General features: G+C 40.2%; 1 protein-coding gene across 1 annotated transcript in view; it reads right to left on the reverse strand.

The window, feature by feature from the left end:
* Positions 1-1,341: 1,341 nt before the first annotated feature.
* The window catches only part of LOC116715940 (partitioning defective 3 homolog B-like), a 36,765-nt gene continuing 14,972 nt past the window's right edge, over positions 1,342-23,134 (reverse strand). The window contains exons 3-4 of the mRNA XM_032556716.1: positions 15,047-15,123; positions 1,342-2,290 (exon numbers count right to left, since the gene is read on the reverse strand). Coding sequence (XP_032412607.1) covers positions 1,864-2,290; positions 15,047-15,123 — 504 coding nt within the window. The 3' untranslated portion in view covers positions 1,342-1,863. The remainder of the gene's footprint in view (positions 2,291-15,046; positions 15,124-23,134) is intronic.

Raw genomic sequence — 23,134 nt, forward strand, 5'->3', positions numbered from 1 at the left:
ATTTCCCATTTGCTTGTATATATAAAGTAAATTTCACATTAATGAGAACAAACAGTTTTATATTGCATACTAATCCTGTGGCACCTTGCTTTGCTGGGTGATTCATACACATGAAGGTAATTAAAGTTGTGTTCATTCATTAGATATTTTCTGCACATTCAGCAACTACTGGGATGCATTCGCCAGTGTAAAACAGATTAACATCATTACAAGAGGACAGAAGCTGGCTGGTGGTGGTTCTACCAGGTGTAGCACACATCTGACGCGTAAAACGGTTTTGTCCTCATTGGACTTTTAGATATTGTCAAAGAAACTTCTGACCAGTAATAATGTTTGAATTTTAACCATATCTTAATTGATGGATGGATTAATATCTTTAATTTGGAGATTATGCTGATGCAACTAAAGATTTTATTCAACCTATTTCATCAGAAATGTGTATGGAGGGCTTTATACATGCATCCTGGACTAGTTTTATTTCTCATACTGACAGTGTTAGATGATTGTTTGTGCTTGTTTCAAACTATCAGCATGAGATTTCCTTGGGTTTTGTCACAGGATGACAAGCAGACAGTTGCTTTTTCCTTTTGTTTACTGCGCTTCTGTCTATTTGGTGCGCTGTGCACCGTATCATTGTTCCCAACATTTAAATACCACCAGACATCTCAAACAGTACATATTTATTAGTTGATGAAACAGACATAAATTGTCTAGTTCTAAATAATATGATTTAAAGTTGGTCTGTTGCGGCTCTAACAGAGGAAGGTCAAACCAACGCAGAGACCAGGCCCATCAGCATATGCTTCCTCCCTTCCCGCGCTGCTGCTAATTAAACATTAACTGATAGAAAAGCCCCTCTCCACACACAATTATGCACCATATCAAGTCTAATTTCACCAATCATGGCCATCTTTACTTACAGAGAGCAAATTGGGTATTAATCATTTCTAGTGGAGATTTTCCTGCCCCTAATTGTTGGAGACGATTCAGTCATTATCGGGAGGCCGGCTACTCTTATCAGTCATCTCACGAGGGTAAATTTATCTGGAGATTGAGCAAGGAGAAATTCAGCTTAACATCGTAATGAATTTTAAAAAGCGATGACTCATGGCGCAGTTTGACAGCACGTTCAAATATTTATGCGGGAACAGAAAGAAGAGAGGATGAGAATCTCAAAATATTTATTGCAAAGTATTTGTAGAAAAGAAAAAAAAAAATCAGTTATTTGACAATGTTTGAAAACAAACCGTAAGCTACACATCAGTCAGTGCAACTAATTTCAGGTTTGAGATGTTAGAGAGGAAAAGATTTAGTTTAATTCATTACTAGTAGCATAGCTCATAAGAGTAACTATTTACTTTATTAGAAAACACACAAAAATATCACAATTAAATTCTTCTCGGACAGTAAAGGTGTCGGCCTCATCCACATAATCAAAGGCAAAAAGACAAAAGAAAAAAACCCCGACATGTCAGGAAGTAAAGGAAGCTTAAGCGGCAAAACATCAAGGCTTAAAAGTCAAGAAGGAGAGCTAATTCCTGTTTTTGTTGTCGGCTTCCTGTCATGATCTAGCTGGTAAAGGTGATTCCCCCCCATTTATTACCTTCTGTTTGATCCTTCTGGACAAAATGCAGTGCTTTCAGTGCTGGAATATACTTCAACTTAACATCTATATGGCACCAAGTTTGCTGTAAATATTTGTGCAATTTAATCTCATTTCATTTTGCATTATAAAATCCGTCATCATAAACCTTGGCAACACTGGAATACTCACAATATCTCCACCAGAAATATATATATATATATTTATATACATTTAAATATAACTCTTTGCAAAGCGCCCGTGTTAAACCTTAACTTTCATCACTTTACACTGCACCTATCATAGGGTCCTTCCCGCCTTGGCTCAGGCTGTCTTTCATCCTCATGACGGTAGCCATCAGGGCTGGCGTAGCGTTGCTTGCTGTAGGGTACCTGTCTGGGCTGGTGTAGCGGCCGGGGCTGGCCCTGCCGGTAGCCGTCTCCTCTCCCTACCACGGGCTCATAGTACTGCCGCCCCCTGCGACCAGCCGTGGGAGACGGAGGGACATCCTGTCTCAGAGCTGCACGGTGTTGCTGGGCGGACGGGTAGTAGCGTTGATTAGCAGGAGCCTGCTGGGACTGGTTGGACGACTGAGGAAGTGGCAAACGGCCGGAGTTGCTGGGACCTGGAGGGTCCTGGTAGTGACCGGGGTAAGGGACTGGCTCCCTGTGAGCCCTGGAGTATGTGGGATAGTCATACGGATCCCTCCTGTAGATAAAGAAAAAAAAAATGCATACGAGATGAAATAGTCCTGTCACAACAAATTTAAGACCTGTAATTATCGTATTTAGGCCAACTTACATTTTGTTTTATAAATTTAAGTCATTTTAGAGACTTTTAAGGATTTGTGAACACCTTGTAATTGTTTTTAAAATTTATTCTAATTCATTAAGTTCCCTCTGTACAGATAGCTTATTGTATTGTGATGACTATTCTTGATACTGGTTTGAACTGGTTTGGAGTGAAGGACGGCTCTCTGTTGGTCGGCTTCCTGCTGTTACTCAGTTTATGTGGTGAGGCCTTGGCAGGATCGAGTTGTCGGGGACGTGGATGGAAAGATGCAAGAGATAACGGCAAATTTCCTTGGTAAGCATATATGAGGTTGTGTGTGTGTGGAGGAATGTGTGTGTCCCAGGGGTGTGCAGTAACAAGGCAGCCAGCTGGAAGTCTCCGGTTCCCTCCCACTAGCTATGGGTGATTAGGGGCTAAACCCCTGGGTAAGGCGACACGGGGGCTTCCGAGCAATGGTGGGAGAGAGAGAGAGAGGCAAAGCAAAAAGGCTGGCTCAAATGTTTTCCATCTTATGATACGTTTCCAGGGCCTGAGTGATAAACAAGTCTTCTTATAAAGCGAAGCGTAAAGTTTTTAACTATCAGTTTCCAAAGCAGAGAGATGCAAGAGCCTGATGCAGAGTTGCTGCAGCTTGTTTGGAGACTTGCTATTCTGACGCTGGCAGATGTTTGGTGTTTGCTGGCTGAAATAAGCACAGTATTTTATAAAGGAAGCATCTGAATTAGTTACACTGAGACCAGTATTGAGTGTTTTTGGACATATTTTGGTCAAAAACAAAACTTTTCTCCATCTCTCTCGTTCGTGGAAAGGTTTGTACAATTTAAATGCTCATATAAGTTGTTGTTTTCTTGATGCAGTTTCCAAAGCATCTGGGTTCACAGTGGTTAGGGACACTGGCTGCACACTGACAACTACGTAAAATACCTGAATACTCTAAACGTATGACTATCATTTCAATAGTTTAAAAACCAAATATACCTCAATATGCATTAGTATGCATGGTGGGAACTATTTTAGCCCAGAAACATGAGGAAACATCAATGGTTTGGAGATTATAGCAAATTGGTGTCAAGAAAAATAAATTTGATGCTTTGCAAATGACATCTAATAGCATGTCAAGTAGCTCTACACCTGTGTATTTCAGCTATATTTCCCAAGCTGCATTTTCTTTCAAATATTTAAGATACGAGCTACAAAAAAAAGAAAATAGGCGGGTTTCTGTGAATAATTTAGGTACATGCCATAGAAAAACCGACGAATAGAAAAAGGTTCACCGTAGTTTCAATCAGCTCTTGATAAAGCGCATTAAACAAGTTTCTGTTTCTAACTTTCTATTTAAGAAAGGTGTTACACAGTGTTAGGTAATCACAACATTGTGATACTGCTGAATATAGCAGTGGTGACATCAGATACAACTAGAGCTAGGTTCAATAATAACCTAGTTGATTATGTTGAAAACCATAAAAACGGTTTAATTGTTACTTTCAGTGTTGGTTTAATGAAAACATTAATATAGCTTTTCTAAGTTTTAAAATTTGACAGTGTTTGATTGTGCATCGTTTTTTAACACAGTTGTATAACTGAATGTAAGTGGTATAGTGATGTAGCAGATTTGGTAGTGGGTAAATTTTTTTTAAAGATAAGCAACAAAGAGAATCATAGGACAGATTTCGCCGTCTACTTCCCCCGTAACAATGGCTCCTACTGTAGTTATTATACAGAAGCTTTGAGCTTAGCTTCTGCCTTGTTCTGTAATTGTAATCCCTGCATCTGCCGCGTCCAGTCCCTCGAGTCGAGCTCAGCACCTGTTGACCAGCCAATTAGAATGAGTCACTCACCACAGTTTAGGCTGCACACATCTTGCTTGGGAGCGTGCGTCTGCACTCGTGCCTGACAAGACTTTCCCCTGAGGATATTCATAGACTGAGGTGATGTGGACTTCAGCATGTGTGTTTGCAGAGACCTGACCACCCATAGAGAGGGGCTGGACAGGACTCACAGGTGGTCCCAGCAACTACCAGCCCTGCCTTGTCCGTCAGCATAAACAGAAGCACAGACACGAGGAATAAAACTGGTGGAGGATGGAAGAATGACAAAGCTAAAGACTTTAATATGAAATGAAGATGTGACAGAACAGAAACAGATGTGCAGTCTAGTCTGCGTGGAAATAAATTGCTCCTTAGATAGTGGTGTGAAATGAAGCAGCAGTGGAAAGAGCAGGAGAGAAAGAAGCGAAGGTCATGCTCCTCCATTAATCCAGATTAAACGCTGAAGGCCACCAGGAGAGGCACTGAGAGGGAATAAAAGAAGGATGGAGATACACCCAGATAAAGGAGGGGCAACACCTGGGTCCTCAACTCGTCTCAGGGCCACCCAAAAACCCACAATCCTTCTTCTCTCTTCATTCCTTCAACATTTTTCTCTCTCCTTTATGCTCCATTTGTCTCTGCATTATCTCTCACTTTAATGCTTCTCTCCTTTTTGCATCTCATTTCATCTTTTCTCATCTTCAGTGATAATCGGGGCAAAGCAGTCACATATATCTTCTTCTACACCACCATTGTCTGCTGCACTAGAGACGATGGTTTTTCCCAACATCTCAAATGATGCTAATAGAGAAATGGATTCTTCCAGACCTCTGACCTGCCGGGCTCTAAGTTGTCGTCCTATACACATCAGTTGGTACTTAAGCACCTTAATCACCTATCATTGGGTCAATATTTTCTCTGACTACATACTGTAAATTAAATAAAGTTCTTCAACAAAGTGTTAGTTTAGGGTGCACATACTTTTACAACCAGGTTTTTGCAGACTTGTGTGTACTTTTTAGTTTAATAGTAAAATGTTAAAGATGGAGAAAAGTTCTACATTATTAGTGAAAGATACAAAAATGCGATAAGAAGTGAATAAGTGAATCGTAACTTATATGGAAACGATCATGTCGTGGCTTTAGTCATTTTATTATAAGATATGTTCAGAACTACGTCTGTCGCAAACTTGCATTAATATGCCATTTTCAATAGATTACCTGAAAATGGTCTCAAAACAACAAAATTATCATTTATTGCAATCATTTCTTGGACAATACATCATCAAGTTGTTTTTTTTACTGTGACTGTGCAGAACAGCTGTATTTATCCTGAGATTAGATCACACACAGATGGACTAGATTTACTAATGAGGGTGTTTGAGGGCTAAATGCAAATACATGCCAGACTTTTCAGGTGCAGTACAAAAACTTTAATAATTTCCACTTTACAATAAAGAGTTTCTTTGTGTTTATGAAGAATTTCAATGTTGCATGCTGAAGCTGTTCCAGAGGTAGGAATACTTCACAAAGCATCCAGTGGTGAATTTGTGGCAGAACAGGGAGACGGTTGGTTTGAGATGCGGACAGGGAAGGGAGCTGATGGCTATGTTTAGCAGGGGACAGGCAGAGAGACGGATGAGACTCCCCCGTCTGTCCCTCTGAGGTCTATATGGAGCAGCAGAGTAAGGTGTGATGTGAACCACGGGGACCAACTAGAGTGGAAAGCTGTAATGACACGCAGTCTAATACATCTGACTCGCACTCTGAGAACATCATCACCATACACCGCACCCCCCACTGCCCTCAGAGAGCCGCTGATAGACTCAATATTACATCCAGAGCTGTGCATGCGGGTACGTGTTGGGAGATATACGATTACACACAAGCAGCAGTGAAAGCAGAGTGTGTGTTGCAGTTGGGGTCTGCTTCTCCGCCCTGTGACAGTGAGGAATCTGTGCGTATGGTGGTTATCCCGCACCTGCCCCAGGAAACGGAAGGAGGAAATTAGTAATCCCACACCCACAACAGCCCCCACTCCTCATTAGTCCCACACTCCCACAAATACCCCCACAACAGCTGGAAAACAACCATGTGTCTGTCAGACACACTCTCTGAATGAATGCGACATTTAACATGAAACAGCATTACTCTGTTTGACATGCTCCATTTATCCATAAATATAAATATACTTTCAGATTGCATCACAGTACAATTAAGAGATCTGCAGAATCCAAAGAAGGCTGCACACAAGGGACAGGGGTGAGAAACCAATATTGAATGTTCGTGATCTTTGGGCTCCCAGGCGGTCCCGAATTGAAAAGCAAACATGATTGTGTAGAGGAAATCAATGCACGGGCTCAGGAACACCCCTGTGAACAACTGGTGTGGAAGTTGGAGCATAAATTCAGTCTATCGACGACTCTGCCTGAGATAGAAGCTGCATACTTGGTAAATATTAATCAGAAAGCCAAATAAAAGTCAAAACTATTTGCTGCACACTGTCATGTCAGTGTTCTGTTTTAAAAACTAATTGACAGACATTATGAGAGGGTAAAAAACCAAGTGAAAAATGTCAACTTACACAATTAGAGGCTGAAAAAACTGACTAAATATAATAATGTAGAGAAAATGCAGAAAATAAACAGAAAAATTGGCCATAAATTGCATGAAAAAATGACAATATATATATGTGCTAAAGTAAATGCAGTTTTATATTCCCGGCTACTGGCTAGAGTTGCTAAATGATAAACATGCAGCACTAATTAAAATAAAAGCATGAAATATAATTAAATAATCAAATACTAAAGTTCTGAGTCTGCAATTAAAACAGCTGCCTTCAGGTGTTCAGGAAAGGTTAGAAGAAAAGATGATCTCACTTCCTGAGGGTTTGGGCAGCTTGTAGGATTAAAGGTAAGTCCATAAATAAGTAAGACTAAGATCATTATCAGTGTTAGAAATACACTGAGAGCTTAAAATCAATTTTAAATTGCACAGCAGAAAAAAGTAATAGCTTCTGAGAAACGTTATTCTTATACATTAAATCCTTTAAATGAGACGCCAGAGGAAGCGCAGGACGTTTCCACCAGCTGTTTGGATCAAGATTTAGTGTTTATTTCATATTATTTCTGCTTAAGCGCCAGTAACAATCTTAGTAAATGAGTGTTTTAGTAGTATAGATACATAATATAGAGAAGACTACAATTAATACTTGTAAACAAACCTTTTTCTTGCTGGCATTTTAATAAAACAGGCAACAGCAGTGTTTAATCTGCTGATTCTGCTGCACCATTATTTTTACATTAGCTTATTTTACATTATTTTAAAAGCCGACTGACACTTTTTGGTGCCTCCATACTCTAGAGCACAACACACAGAAATGACGCCAATGCCAATTAGATAGCATTTAATCATCGAATTCATTACAGTTCTGATTATAAAACATATGGATGCACATGTGAGCACATCTGCCAATTATATGCTCACCTTACGCCCACCGCATGCAAAATATATCAACTGCTCAGCAAAAAAAAGTACCAGCTGCTGCACCTCGCTGCCACACACTCCCACGCATATTCATTCATATGCATTTCACATTTCAGCTGAAGCTTTTTCAGGGTAAACGGTGCCACAGTTTGCAGAGGCACAAACAGTTTTTCCCTGCGGTGGCATGACTTTACGGATAAATTGTGGCAAACCTTTCCTCTAATCTGAGGAGACTGGTCCTCAATCTTTGTGGAAATGTTTAGGGATAGTTGACAATACTCATTAGTGCTTGATGCATTTACTAGTCTCCCTAAAATCAGCACTGTGCAGGCTGAGTGCTGCAGAGGAAACCATTAGCCACCGTGGCCTCGGCCATCAAGACAGCTCTGCTAATCAAACCAGCCTATGTCAACAACGGTGCTGGAAATTGGCTCTCACCTTGGTGTGCGTTCTTCATCTAAATGGGCCCGTGTTTACACTGAGCGCTATTACATAGTAAGCAGCGACAGGGAGTGTGTACAGTATCAATGGCAGGTAACAGCGGGAGCTCTGGTTTAGAAAATGAGAAGGTGAGAAGAGACGGGAGCCACCAGTAATAACAGGCTCTATGACGATGTTTCCACACAGATTTAATAGGTAATAATGATCTATTTTGCTCAAATATGAATGCATTTATTGCTTTCAATTAATAAAAATGCAGAATGACAGCCACTAAAAAGGCATAAGCAGTTAAATGAGATGTACCGTCTGGAGCTAGAAACGAGGAGCTTCGTTCTCATGTAATAAAGACGAGTCGAGGGAAACCAGTTGAGTAAGAGCTGATGACGGAAACAGATGGGAAGTCATTTTAACAGCAGTGCCATGGAAGAGTTTTCATTCCTCTTGAACTTTTCTACATTTTCTCACAATCCAACCACAAACCTCAGAGGATTTCATAGGGTTTTTATTAAATAGACCAACACAAAGTCTCCCAAACCTGATGGATCAGGCGAAAGAATCATGCAAGGCGACACAAGCAAAATGCTACTGTACAAACTAACTAGTGTTTTAAGATATAATTATATCAAATACAGGTCTTAGTTGTTTTCTCCATGAAAAAAAACTAAGAAAAACTGTCCATTGTCTTTTTGCTGAACTTTAAAACCTATAAACAGAAATAAAATGAGATTTCCTATTGTAGATGTTTAATAAAAGTGTAGAGTTGTTGGGAAACACTATCAGCTCTCAGTCTAAAAATTCCCTTTGGACTGTAAAATTTTTTGACCTCTTCTCCATCGCAGAAAGTCCCAATAAAACACATGGATGTTTGTGGTTTCAACACAGAAAAAAATAGAAAATATTAAAGTTTAATGATGCCTTTGCAAGGTACTGTTATGCCAAAGATGTTTTATGTTGATGATGCATTAAATCTCTCCACAGCAGTTCCATCAGTAAAAGAAGATTTACCTTTGGAAAGTGGAACAAAAAGCAGATCTCATGCTGTGTTGAGGGGAAAACAGTCAAGTCAGAGCTGATTATGAAACAGATGGGGAAATATTTTGGACGAGATGTTTTGTACTCGTCATTGCACATATTGAGCTCAGTTTGTCCAGGGCTGCTGCTTTCCATTTCCTCCTAGACGAGGAAGACAACATTTGAATTCGTCTTTATTTGTGGACTGAATGCGATGCCGATTCTTACACAACAGTTTTTGTATTTCTAACTGAGCTCATAGGGAGCGCCCGGGCCTCAAAGTGTTTCTCTTTTGTTTTATTTATGATGCGCCAATTTCATTTTCCCATACACAGACCCTAGGAGACAGACGGAGAGACGGGTGGTGAAGAAGAAACTAAGGGAAACATAAACAGAAGTGACAGAGAAATGCAGACAGAAGGATTGATGGAATCAGTAGAAAGCAGAGAAAGCCCAGTTAATGTAAACAGGTAGAGCCACTGGTGCCTCAGCTGTGCATGTGACAGAGCTGCTTTAAGACCTTTCATTTCCTTCTGCTGACTCTATTGCATTCTTCTGTGTCTGAGCACAAAGTGTGTTAGCTTCTCAAACATTGCTGCGTCTGCCCACAGTTTCATAAAAAGCCACCAAAACCAGTGAAGGGTCAGGACACTCGTAGGAAATCATAAAACCTCAGGAACTCCTTGGCTGCTCGTTTATTTTTATTATTTAGACTTTTAAACCACTTATCCCGCATTCTGAGTCCAAACAATTCTTTCAATATAATTCAATCTGAGCTCCTGAGGAATTAAATGACTTGCAGAAATAACAACTTTAACCGAGTTGGGTGAGTTTAGAGTGAGTCATTGGACAGCTGGACAGCAGCAGGGCGGGGAAAACAGTGAAGCTGTGAGAAGCAGGACTTTAATAAAGACGGGATGAGAACAGCAACAATATGATTTCTCTGCTGACCCTGAGAAAATCTTATGAATTCACCAGGAGCTCCAAACAATATTACAGAAGGAAAAATGATAACAGATTTCTGTAATAAATGCGGCTGAACACCTGAACTGCACAGTGATGCACTTTGACTTTGAAAGTTAGACTGAAGGAGACACAGTAGAAGCTTTTATCTCTTAATATTGAAACTGATAGTGCTTAGTGAAGTGAAAGTCTGTCTGGTAAAGAATAATTTGTTTTAGTTACCCCACACGTCCATCTAAATGTTGCAACTGAAATTTATACTCTGTTTTCCAATCTTGTTCAGTTGGCGTGAACATGTGTGAGTTTTAGAGTGCATTCACACCAAGTCTTGTTTAGTACGCTTTACTCAAACCATTTGTCTAGGAAGTCTGGTACGATTGAGGAAGCATGAATGTGTAGTCAAACTCTGATGGGGTCCAAAAAAGCAAACTCTGGTCTGTCTAGATCTCGGTTCTGTTGAAGTGAACTCTGGTTCGTTTCGAATTCGTATACGAATGTAAGCGGACTGGAGACAGCTCCAGAAGCAGGAAGTGAATTACAGAACAGGGCATTCTGGGTAAATGTAACCTAAACAAATTTTTATCTAGCGCTAGAGGAAGAAATGGCTGGTGTTCTTTTCCTAAACACATAAGATAAATCTTAAAACCGCTAAAATGTGATGATCGATAAAATCTCCTTTGTTTACATTTAAGGAAGGAGGTGCAGTGAAACCACAGGTGAGGAGGTTTGGTCTGTTTGAGTCAGTGCAATGTGAAAGAGAACAGCAACAACTGGAAATGTAACAAATGTCGCAAAGTTGGTCCCCAATCGAACAGAGTGTACAGAACTGTCAGTGTGGTGAAGCATTGGTTGCTTGAACTGCTAGCTTTAATCTCAACCCAGAATGTCCATTTTCTCTTTTTCTGACCACTTTCTGTAAACTCTAGAAATGGTTGTCCTTGATATTTCCAGCAAATTAGCAGTTCCAATTTTTTTTGTTATCTTTTATTTCATATGTTTAGGAGTGTCTAACATGGATGTAACTCATTATAGCCTCAGCAGAAAGGTTGATGTGCTGGAGAAAGCCAAGTACCCGTAAGCTTGGGAAGAATGAGTTTGAGGTATTCAGTAAGGTCAGACAAGAGCCCTTAAGGGACACTTGTACACATACTACAGTCTACTCAGCATGCTGTGGACAATCAAGAAGTTGCCCCTGGTTTTTATAAGGTGGGGCAGAGGATTCCAGTCTCTCCACAAACAATCATGAGAGCCTCCTCAGAATGATCGACTGTAATCACACATGAACAGAGAGGTGCTAGCTAGAGGTCTTCTGAAATTAAACACCTCTAACCTACGTGATGTACAATTTGTATTTCAGTACTGAGATCGGTTTTGGTACACATCCCATGTTTCAGGTCAGTTGAGCATTAATCTGCCAATAATCAGCCATGACCAGCAACTTGGTGCCAGCCTGCCTTCCCAATCCAATCACCTTAGGGGAATAGGTCAGGGGTTGTTCTGATTGGATAACCCGGGGTTGGGTCACCGCGCCCATGACCTGCCTCTTTGAATTGGTAATGACGGTAATATTCTCCATATGGCCTTGTGTGTCTGCGTGCGTCCCTAAGCGTAGAGCCTATCCGGAGGCAGAGCTACACCCCCGCGTTAATGGCCGATGGAGAGTGAGGTAAGAGCCAAAGTAGTACTCTCACCCTCCCTGGGGCAAACCTCTCCATGTTACCACTTCCAGCTTTTCTTTCCAAATCCTCTTTTCCAAGCCTTGAGCTTCACTTACTGGCTGCTGTGCCGTGCAGTAGCCCCAAGGAGCCAGTTTCAGGCTGATGTCTGAGGTTTCTTTCCATCACACTTCCCTACTCTGGAATAAACTACTTCAAGTTTCTTAATTTGAGATGTAGGGACAGCCAGAGAGAAGCTGATTTATTGCATCTACACTTTGGGCCGCCACAGTGTGATGAGAAATATTTTCCAGAGGAATAAAGCAGATAACGGGGCATGCTGTAGCCTGCAGTCTGTTTTCTGTTTGTGGGAAAATTTATTTACTGAAGGTCTAATCCTTTTCTTATATTTCTACAATGTAGCATAGCAGAGCAATGCTCACAGGAGTCTATTACTTTGCAAGACAATTACAAAATGTAGCCGTGAAAAACTATATTTCTTTAGGTAAACCCAGAAATTTGCCACTTTGTGTCACTTTAAAGCCTTTCTCTGAAGTAACTTGACAGCATATCAGTCATTCGAACATCAGGGCACTCCATTAAGTGATAGCAATAATAAATACCATATTACTTATGAATCAAAAGATAACAAAACTGGGGTTTTATATCTGAAGGAGAAAGTTGGATCATCCCAGTAGCTGACATTTATTCAAGCAAAGTTTGTCCCACTTTCTCACCTTTAGCTGAGACAACTTTAAGCAGTGAGATAAACATCTGGATTTTGACTTAGCCTTTTTAGTATGTTGGCTCCTCAAACATCTTTGGATCATCATCATGTTTCTATGTTGTGGGTCCAGTTATGCTTCAGCTTTAATATTTTTTACTTGTTCATATTTTTTCCAAGTTAAAACTTGTGGTTTTATCTATAATGGAGAGCTGACCAAGTATGAGGTCTTTGCTATGAATGCTTTATGGTTTTTGGTTTATGTCAAACATATCTATCCAAGGAACATTATTTGAGAAGTCTGGGTCTCTCTTCCCTCTGGAAAACCTGAGTCTGGCCTTTTTGTTTTCTTTAAAAAGCAAGGTTCTACTTATGAAAGTTAAACTTGTCCAGTCCCTTTTTGATTGTTTGTCTTCATTTAGTATATTGTGGTCTGCTCTCGGGGCAAATTTGCATGGACAGTAGTTGTGCTCCACTTGTAGACCATTTTGGAGGCTATGTTACCACCATTGGAGCATTGAAGTGATGTTCTGATGTGTGATTTTAGGATTTTGTAGTGGGAATAAATGTGAAAGTGCCCAAATGTATTCCTCACCTGAAATGGCATCTTTCTAGAACTGTATGTATGAATAAATAAATAAAATAAAAAAACAAACAAAACAAAAAACAAGTGATCATGGGAGTGTCCAACCATATTTGGTTTAAATATGTGTAAATACTGTGATACCACATATACTTTCCAAAAATAACTTCCTTTGTTTCAATACACAAATAGCTGGAGCTTTATTCAAAACTATCAATTTATTTATTTATTTTGGTCATTTTTAACCTGTCCATGCACAAGTCAAAAAATACTAAAACAACAACAACAAATATCAAGACAAAAACAAGAAATAAAATAGACAAAACTCTTACAGAAATAGATATTTAAATTTCTGTTAATGGCAAGAACACAAAGTTGTTGCAACGTATTTACAAATTTAAACTAATCAGGGTCGTGATATTAATTAAAGAAAAATATGATCTAAAAACATATTTTTCAAAGAAAATTTTTAAGAATTTTGCAAACATCTGTGTGAGCAGCCATCTTTCTGACTTGTACCTCCCTCCTCCTCTCCACCTCTGCCTGTTTGCTCCCATCTGTGAGACGTTTTGCTTCATCTTTTCTTATATCCAAGCACGCACACACACACACATTTATGCAAACTCTCACCTCCTTCGCTCCCAACCCTCCAGCTGCCGCCCCAGCCGGCTCCACACAAAGGCAGGCCAAATGTATGCTAATGAGAGCCAGGCCAATGGTGGAGCCGCACTCATTTGAGAGGAAATGGCTTTCAATAATGGCGGCCCCCGGGGGGATTTCGCACAAAGTTCAGCCCCACTTTGAAAAATGCATTCAATTCTCTGCTGTGTCTGCTCTCTTTTTCTCTAGTGTTTTTTCTCCTTTTACTTTGAAAAAAAGAAAACATTCTCAGAATAGATTGGTATCCAACCCTCTATCAGCTTGTGTTTACGCTCATGAGAGTTGGAAGTATTAATTCATCTCTGTAGAGAACATTAGAAACGAGGAGAAGTGCTGAAGGACGTTAATTGTTTAGTTCAGGCTAGAGATTCTTCAAAGACAAGAACCTGATTATCTGTAAATCTAACCATGTAAGCAGACAATATTATAGCTGCCATTATTAATAATATTCTAGAAATGACGCTCTGGATTTACAATGTAATGTTTCTCTTACTAATGGAGCTAGTGATTACTTTTTAATGATGTGGAAATAATTTCGGAAACAATAGAGAAATAAATGCCAAGCAGGATTTTGCAGTGCTCACAAAGAAGAGCTACAAATTGCCTGAGAAACTGTTTAAAAATACAATAATTGAAAATATGACCAATAATTTCACAGAAATCTGGAATAACGATTGTAATTAGAGTCTTGGTTTGTTTTGAGGTGTTGAAGTTTATCCAAATCTGCACATTTAGGACTAAACTGTTCCCTCTGCTGCTTCTCCTTTCTACACTGTCTGTTTCCCCCCTACCCAGGGCTGATGTCTGTGGTCCCTGGTGCCTGTCACATCAGGGGGGGCAATAACCCGTGAAATAACTGTTCTCTTTTCCCCTCTCTCTCTCCTTCTCTCCATCCTGGTGTCCCTTCTTTCCCCCCTCCTCAGCCTCCTGCTCTCACTCAGCGCACATCGTGCTGCTCCACTTCGCAGGCGAGCCGTGACGGCGCGTGTACACACACTTACATGAATGTTTGTTGTCGACTTTGGACAGATGCATGTTTGCCATATAATTTTGACAAGATGGCAGGTAAAAAACAAACAGGGACTGGTACGGTCCTATTAAAGGGCGAGAGATCCCCCTGCCTGCACCCTGCTCTCTGGAGAGCTGATCAGTCCTATTCCTGGGATGAGTACACACTCCCAAGGCAAACACTCCAGATTTAATTATAAGCTCCAAAGAGGATTAGTCTACACTACTTGTGTGTGTCTGGGTGTGTGTGAGTGCGTAGGGAGAGACAAAGGCAGGAAGTGGCGTGACGTTTCCCAACATGCAGGAATAAAAAGAATAAATACAGTGATCTCGCCTGGGTTTTGGATTGTAATCCAGTTCCAACTCTTCATACAGGTGCCTTGGTCGGGATTCAACCCCTCTGGGTGCCATCTAAGAGCAAACACAGGATATGTTAGATTCCTTGTTTAAACACTGAACAATCAAAGAAGCCCTGAACCCATAACTGCCTCTCTGGAAGTCATTAGGTAGAGAGTAAATAATAAAAGAAAAAAAAAAACATATTAATGGATTCAAGCAGCTCATGTCCTTAGGCTGCATGTTTAACCTCAGTAATGTTTCAGTAGTCCAGTGAATTCATTCATAGAAAGTATTTAGAGCATTTCTGCATACATCGCCTGCAGACATCCATGCAGGATTTGTGGGAATAAACAGAATTGAGAATCAAAATCCCTGAAATGCAACATTAGACATCATGTCACATGGCTAACTCCTGGGAAGAACATGTTTTTCCCTTCGTCAGCCACCTGACTCATAATTATTGATACCTCAAGCAGATTTAGATTTAAAGTGACCTTTTTGAACATGCTTCTGACTGGCAGAACCAATTCACAACAAATGTCCATCCAAGGCACACAAACACCCCAGTTTAAGTAGAGGAACATTGTTGATTAAAAGTTGATTAAAAGTAAAAATATTTTAAATCTATTTCTGTTAGGGGGGTATGAATAATTTAGAGTGTAAATGTATTTATCTGGCCTCAACCACGGGAGACCCCTCCTTTCTTTAAGCGCTCCCTACAGATGGTTCCACATCATAGCGGCACATCTGGTGTTTGATCGGCCTCAAAGGGCAGATGTCACAGTAGCGCTCATTGACCTCCACTTTGTATCCATCACCGTCTGAATCAAATTCAGCTCACTAATGGTGCCTAAAGCATGAGTGGACGTTGGGGTCTGGCTCGAGCTCTCTAAACTCAATCACACAGACAGAAACCATTGTGCCCTTCTTAGGAACAATCCGTGTCAGCCCAAACTGCTCTCACCGACCCCAATACGAACCAAACCTGACTCAATTGTATTCACATGTTTAAATTACATGTTATTGGTAAAATATATGATTTCTACCAAGATATTCTTAATGCTGGACCACTGAAACTGGACATGCTTGTCTCAGAATTAATTCAGAATATAAAGGCCTTTTGAATTCATGCTAAAAACACAAAAGTCATAAAAATGTAGCAGCGTTAGATTGTAATTTCCATCCAACAAGCACAAGATTAAATTATGCTTGGGGAAAGCTAAAAATACCCTTTCTTAAATGAAGCAAAGACTTTAAAAGTCGCCGGCATTGACAACTAATGCGGAATAATTTAGCACAGATTTTACAAGTGCATATGCTGAAGCTTCCATATTTGTGTGAACCAAAAGTTAATCCCAGCGCCATTGGAAATACACTAACAAAAGGAAACATGTCTTTGCATCATTTGCACTCCAGTTGCAGATTATATCAGTATGTACAATATTGCAGCTACAAAGGACTGCTAGAGGCTGGTGTCTGATAGGATATATATTTTTTTAAGTTTGTTTATTCTTGCAAAATCTCCAGTTCCTCATCATAATTGCATATGTAAAAAAACAATCTTAATATCGATATATTGTCAATCCCTAAATCTCAGTGTTTAATATCACACACAGAACAATAAATCCATGAAGGACCAGCGGCTAGCAGTATTTTCCTCATGCGCCTGGTTTAAGCCCATTCTGCATGTCGATGCAGCAGTGCCACATTACCAGATATCATTAGCATGTCTGTGTAATGTAGGCAGCTCTAATGTCTCTGAATGGCAGCCAGGAAGTAAGAGCACATCAGAGCTGCTGCTCTGTTTACTGGAGAGGCTCTCTGTGTGCAGGGTTGTGTGTGTGTGGTGTGTTTACGCCATTATTAGGGTAGTGTGTGCATGTCTGTGTGCAGCTTTAGCATCATGTTAGGAGGTGAGCACTCCCTCTTTGGATAGGAGTCTGTGTGAGAGCGACATGGGGGCCATTATGGAAAGAGATGCATAAAAGGGGCATTACTCCCTGCAAGAAGCAGGGACTCAGGTGGAAGACCTTTTATGTGTTTCTTTATGTATTGCAGGAAGCAGAGCAATAAATCTTCTACGCATCACGCGGCTGAGTGAGAGGTAATACCAGGAGAGTGATGAGGACAGGAGGAAATGTTGCTTTAGATGGAATGATTGAAATTCTTTGTCCATTGATTGTATTAACATATTAGCCTGCAGCCATAGGTCCAAGCACACACAAATTATGGATGTCTGTCATATAGATGGCCATTTCCCCTAAATTAGTCAGCTTCAATGGCAAATCATGTGCCTTGAAAATGCTTCTGTGGTTTGCCAAAACACACACACTGAAAACGAGCCTCATTTTTGCTATGGCAATGTGAAATTCATCCCAGTTGGATTGAAAATGCAGCTGAAGAGAGATGTGAGTAGATCAGGGGTATCTGAAGTGCAGACCAGGGGCCCTTGTACTGATTTTGAGTGGCCCCCAAATGTAATTCAAGAGTGATACAAATTTTGCTCATCCAGCACAGGTGAATGATACAGATGGAGATGTTTTAGAATTTGTAATCAGGATAAAATTATTACTGACAATCATTTTACAGTGGATAAAGTACAAAAGTATTTAACTTTTGATAACCAAGCTTTCATAATAGAATCCTGTCTATCCAGAGATTTTAATTATAAAGCTTTTATTTAAAGATAGGCTTCAACTCTTGATGTTTTAAGCCACTTCTTAAAACTCATTTTCACTGGCTTTTAATACAGTGTGAGATTAATTTGTTGGGCTTCTTTTATGTTTCTATTTTGTTTAGTTCGAATTATTATTATTATTATTATTATTATTATTGTTGTTTTTGTCTGCAGTACTGTGGCCAATGGCAGTTGTTTTAAAATGTGCTGAAGAAATTAATTTGATTTATTTATTAAACTTGGCTAAATATAGCAAACGTTTTGAAAGAAACATACCCAAATCCTGTACTTATAACTAAGAGTAAATTTGCTCAAAAGACGTTGAAAACAAGATGCCTTACTTAATACAGAAAAGCAAGCAAAATTAATAATAATTAAAAAGAAAAAATGTTTGAAATCACAAAAAGAGTCGCTGTGATTTTAGATTGTTTTATTTTCTTGACCCAAGTGACAAACTTTGAACACCCCTGGAGTAGATAACAGCAGCAGGACGAACTCAACTGTTTCTCACGTAGAAAGTGATTCCACGTCCTCACCCTGAACCTGATGACATCATGTGTTGGTTTTCTAGTTTTGGACTTAATGTCTTCTGCAGATGCTGCTTAGCAGAGTGAGAGCACACAAATGATGGAGAATTTCCTATTTCTCCTGAGTGTCACGTGGTAAAACACTTCGGACTTCACATCTGTCTGCATGGATTTCTCACAATCAGCAGGTTTTAATCGCTTCTTATCATGGAACAGAAACTGAACTCAAAGTTGAGAGCAAGTCTCCTTTCTTCTCAAGTGCATGATTGTGTCGAGTCACTCGATGCGCCGCGATTCACCAGCTGCCAGCTCTGCTGACAGAATGCTTGGCATGTGTGCGAGTGTGAATGAGCAGAATGTCACTTTCCCATTTTTTCAAATTAGAAAAAGCTTGGCCTTGACAGGGCCAGATGACACGTGCTGAAGCTCCCAGCTTCGGCGCCACAGCTGTCGCATTCATCACGAAGTATTGCCAGGGAAATGAATTTCTTAGAGCCCTTCTAGCGGTGTAGATTTGCGATGCTCGTTCATACAATAAGCTGCAAAAGAGTCCAAATGCTTTGATGCTAAGGCATTTAGCGCCATCGATTCTGTTCAAATGGCATAATTAGCCTTCTGTAACGCCATCCATACATCTTGGATGCTAATTAAGCGTTTGGAGCCTCCGCCTGGCACCCCCCACGCCCACCTCCTATTGGCAACCTCCGCACACCCGCCACGCATTCGACTGGCACCATGAGGCGCAAGCCATGCGATATCAATTCACCCCCCCTCCCTAAAGATTGCTGGGAAGAGATTGTGCAGACTCGTCCCCATCATGAGAGGAGATGGAACGAAACAGGAAGAACAGAAGTGAGCTGGCACAGACGGAAAAACTGACAGGAGTTGTAAATATTTGGCATTCTCACAGGGGGGAAAACAACATGAGAAGTAGTGAGCCGCAGTTATGCTAAGTGCCACTGCCACTGTTTGAAATGTGGAGGCGCTTTGTTGCATACCTGCAGCATTTTTAACTGAATCTAGACCTTAAAATGTCAGACAAATTCAACACTGTTCCATCTTCATATGTAGATTTTTAAGTGTATTCTTCATTTATCCAGGTAAAAGAATATGTGAGGCTGAGACTCTTTTTACAGAAGGCAGCAACTAACGATATTCAGTGTCAGCAACATTGAAATTGACCACGTCAACTTTCCTGTCGTTACATTAAAATCAACTAAAACATCCTCAGAGTAACAAATATGGCTGTACCTCCGAGAGCTGAGATAAAACTGTAAATATTAGCTTTGCAGTGGAGCTAACATTGTTTCTGTTCATGTGTATGCATAGTAAGGTATATTAGGTGTTTGAACTAGTTTTAAGCATTTTCAGTTGGATTATTATCCAAAATATGATTGAATCAACACAGAAATGATTCCCCTAACAAAAAATCTTTCTTCCACGGCTATCTCAGTCATTACTGCCAAATCTGAGGAGGCCGTTTAACAAACGTGTATAAAATAGGATGTTTCATGTTCCTGTGAGGTAGCTTGTTGCCACGGGAACCGACTAATAATCAAGTTTTAATAAGAAAGGTCAAAGAGTCGCTCTCAGTTTAGTCAAGTCTAGGTTGTTGGCGTACCAGATTATGTAGAATTAAGAGCCTGTGCATGTGTATCTCAAACAGGAGGCTTACTTGCCCTCCAGTGTACACTAAACACCCACACCTGGACCCAGCTCACTCCAAGCTCGTTAGCAGCAGATGGTAAACATACACACAGACACACAGAATGGGGAATGAGGATTACACACACACTCTAAGCAGTCTATTTTGGTAATAGGCCAATCTACTGGTAATTGTCCTCATTGTTAGTGTTTGTTTAGGTCTAAACTCCTGACCTCAGGAAAGATTTTCACATTTTATAGCGGTCGCATAAACGATTTGGCTGGATGTATGTCCATGTGTGTATCTGTGGTTTATTCTCTACATGCAAGTATTGAAATCGAGAAATGTAAACTCACAACGGCTCCATAAACTCTCCTCTCTGTCTGAAGCTGTTTAAATAAAAGTCCAAATAAATTCAATATGTTTAGAAAAGTCGTTGGAGGAAAAAGAGTGTTTTTTTTTATATCCCATTGTTTGAGAGTGGACAACGTAAACAGGGAAAACCGTCGCTGTGCAGCCAAAGAGAACATTTGATTTGTTCAAGCAGCCGTTCAAAATAACATCCTTTAACTGAGCTATTTATCTCCCCATTCAGCTGATAAAACAGCTGTGCTCTCTTGGGGTGGCTCTGATTGTTAGCAGCTTATGATGCAACCTTAGTCACTGCATACCCAAGGCTCATGAATCTACATGTGTGTGACCATGGCAGTGACCATGCAGCGCTGTTTATTTGCTGAGTTTGTCTCCCTGTTCCTGTCTTTCTCTGTGGGTCTGTTTGCCTCCCCCACTGTTTGCTGTAATAACATCCCAAAACGTCTGCCAGAGTTCTTGTTGTTCAAGCCCCAGTAGGTGTTTCATGTTGTGTGCGTGCAAGGCACTCAAGTGGTTTCAGTTTATTCTTAACAAATGTGTGATTTAATAGTTGATGGTAGAAAAATGCTTCTTGTTTCTGCCATCAGGAGGCTAAATATGCTTTTTTCTCCTCTTTTTATACATAGGACCAGAAGATTTGCAGGTCATCACCACCAGCAGCAGTGAATCCACCACCTTGAGCTACCAGAATATGTTTAGCTTGACCCGTTTGACCCAGAGGTACTTTGATGGAAGTCCAACTTCAGTAGCTCTGAGCTACAGCAGGTCAGCTCAATTTTAACTCTCTTGCCTTGCAAAAGTATTAGTAACTGCTCAAGGTTTTCCACTTTGTTCCTTTTTACAACCACTCAACCTCAGTCTCTTTTATTGGGATTTTATGTAGCAGACCAACGTAAAGTAGGGGATAATTGTTGAGCAGTCCTTTGGGTTTGTCTCTACCAGCTTTCCAAATGAAAAGTGTTTGACAATTCGTCTTTGCAAAACAGCTCAGTCAGATCGGATGGAAAATTCATCTGTGAAAATTACTTGCAACAAATTCTCATTTAACAAATTCTCATCTGGACACTTGCTGTATTTTCTTTGACCATATAATTGTGGAATTTGACATTTCGAAAATAAATTTGCCTAATGGAAACACAGCAATTTTGAAAAAACTAATTTTTGATAGGTTTTGACTATAGGATGAGATGTTTTTTCTATTGGCTGCATCAAAATTGGTTTATTTCAAAAATAATAAACCAATTTTTATTTTCAAAAAATAGTTTTTTGCGCTAATGTTACTACTGGCGCAAACCATGAAGAAGAAGATTCACTGCAGTTGCTAAATGGCATTTTTTCAACGTTAGCGGAATATTGCTAAAGTTTTTTGTAATGCATTTGTAATGGGAGCGCAGCTAATGACAGCCATTTCTAGCACTAAGCTTAGTGGAAAGTGAACCTCTGCCCTGGTTTCAAATTGTTGCAGCCTCTCACTGGTTTTATTCCCAGTATTTAGCTCCAGTGACTGTGACGAGGCCTGTAGATGAAAAACACCCTTGCAACAAGTAAACAAATAAAATCTAAATAAAAGACTTTAAAGTTTACTTTTTTAACATAAAAATGGGTAAAAGTTCAAGGTGGTTGAATACAAGCCACCGTATCCCATTTGGTTTGGTTGCCACTTTAAGTTTTCTCACATTATAGGCTACAGAGTGGAAATCTCTACCTCAAGGACAACTCACTTCAAGTCCTTCTGGCATCTTAACTTGGAACAATGGATCTTCCTTTTGCAGGATGCGCCACGTGCAGATGTTTGCCAGCCCTGTAGCCTTTTGGCCCAGGAGGTTTCTTTGCCTCAAAGCTCACTGCTGGCAGCACTTTTCTTTATGAAGCACAGCCAGATGAGAAAATCCCAGATTTGTCTAACAATTGCTTTCCTCTGTGTGATAAAGAGGCATGCTTATTGTTCCAGTCACTCTATTTAAAAGCCAGTTTGAGGAAAAAACAAAGGCAACATTTGGCTTTTCTGCTTAAAAAAATGGTCAAGCTAGTATTTATAGAAGTGCAAAGAGATGATCAATGAGCAGGGCTTCTGGTTCTTTATATTTGATGTAAAAACTGAGGCATACCAAGCAGATGTGGTTAAGATGCTCATGAATCCATTTGTAGCAAAGCAAAATCTTAGCAGAGAACAAGCACGAGTAAGGAGGTGAATGGGGAGATTTCTATCAACTTGCAGAAAGATCACACTCTGCAGTTTGCCCGTAGGCCAGAGACAAGCTGTGGGAATAAAGACAGACACCAAATAAGTCCCTGAAGGCCTCTGTTGGCCCAGATGGAGAACAGTGGAAGGAGGGGAGGGAATCAGCTGGGTGCTGCACAGCATCAGAATGAAGAGACTTAAAACAAGGGAGGAGAATACAAAGCCTCTGGGCTGAGCTGGAGAGGCAAGGACAGAGAGGAGGAGTCCGTGGTTAGAATCCCTCATTGTGACTTTGCTAAAAGTGGAGAGGAAGAAAAGTGAGGCCCGTGTGTGGGAAAACTCTTTGTAGCGGTTGGTAGAGATGTAAAACTGGGATGTTCTTGCTGGTTTTTAACTAACAGGAGTGCAAGAAGTCATATTTTGACCTGCTTTTGACTAAAAACCTAATATGTAATGTATAATTGAAGAAAGTGTGTCCAAACTCTTGGTACCAAGCTTGTTCCTGGTGCAAGTGAACTCTACCAGGGTTGCACCGAGTCTCTGAGTCCATTTGTGGTGCTCAGGCATGGACCGGTATGAAATTATAAAAATATAATGGTTTCATGGCATTAGGATTACAGCGCTAATGTGTTACTTGCATTTTCTTTTGAATATTTTGATGTGAATGCATAGGTGATTTG

The sequence above is a fragment of the Xiphophorus hellerii genome, chromosome 24, assembly GCF_003331165.1.
Source record: "Xiphophorus hellerii strain 12219 chromosome 24, Xiphophorus_hellerii-4.1, whole genome shotgun sequence".
NCBI lineage: Eukaryota > Metazoa > Chordata > Actinopteri > Cyprinodontiformes > Poeciliidae > Xiphophorus > Xiphophorus hellerii.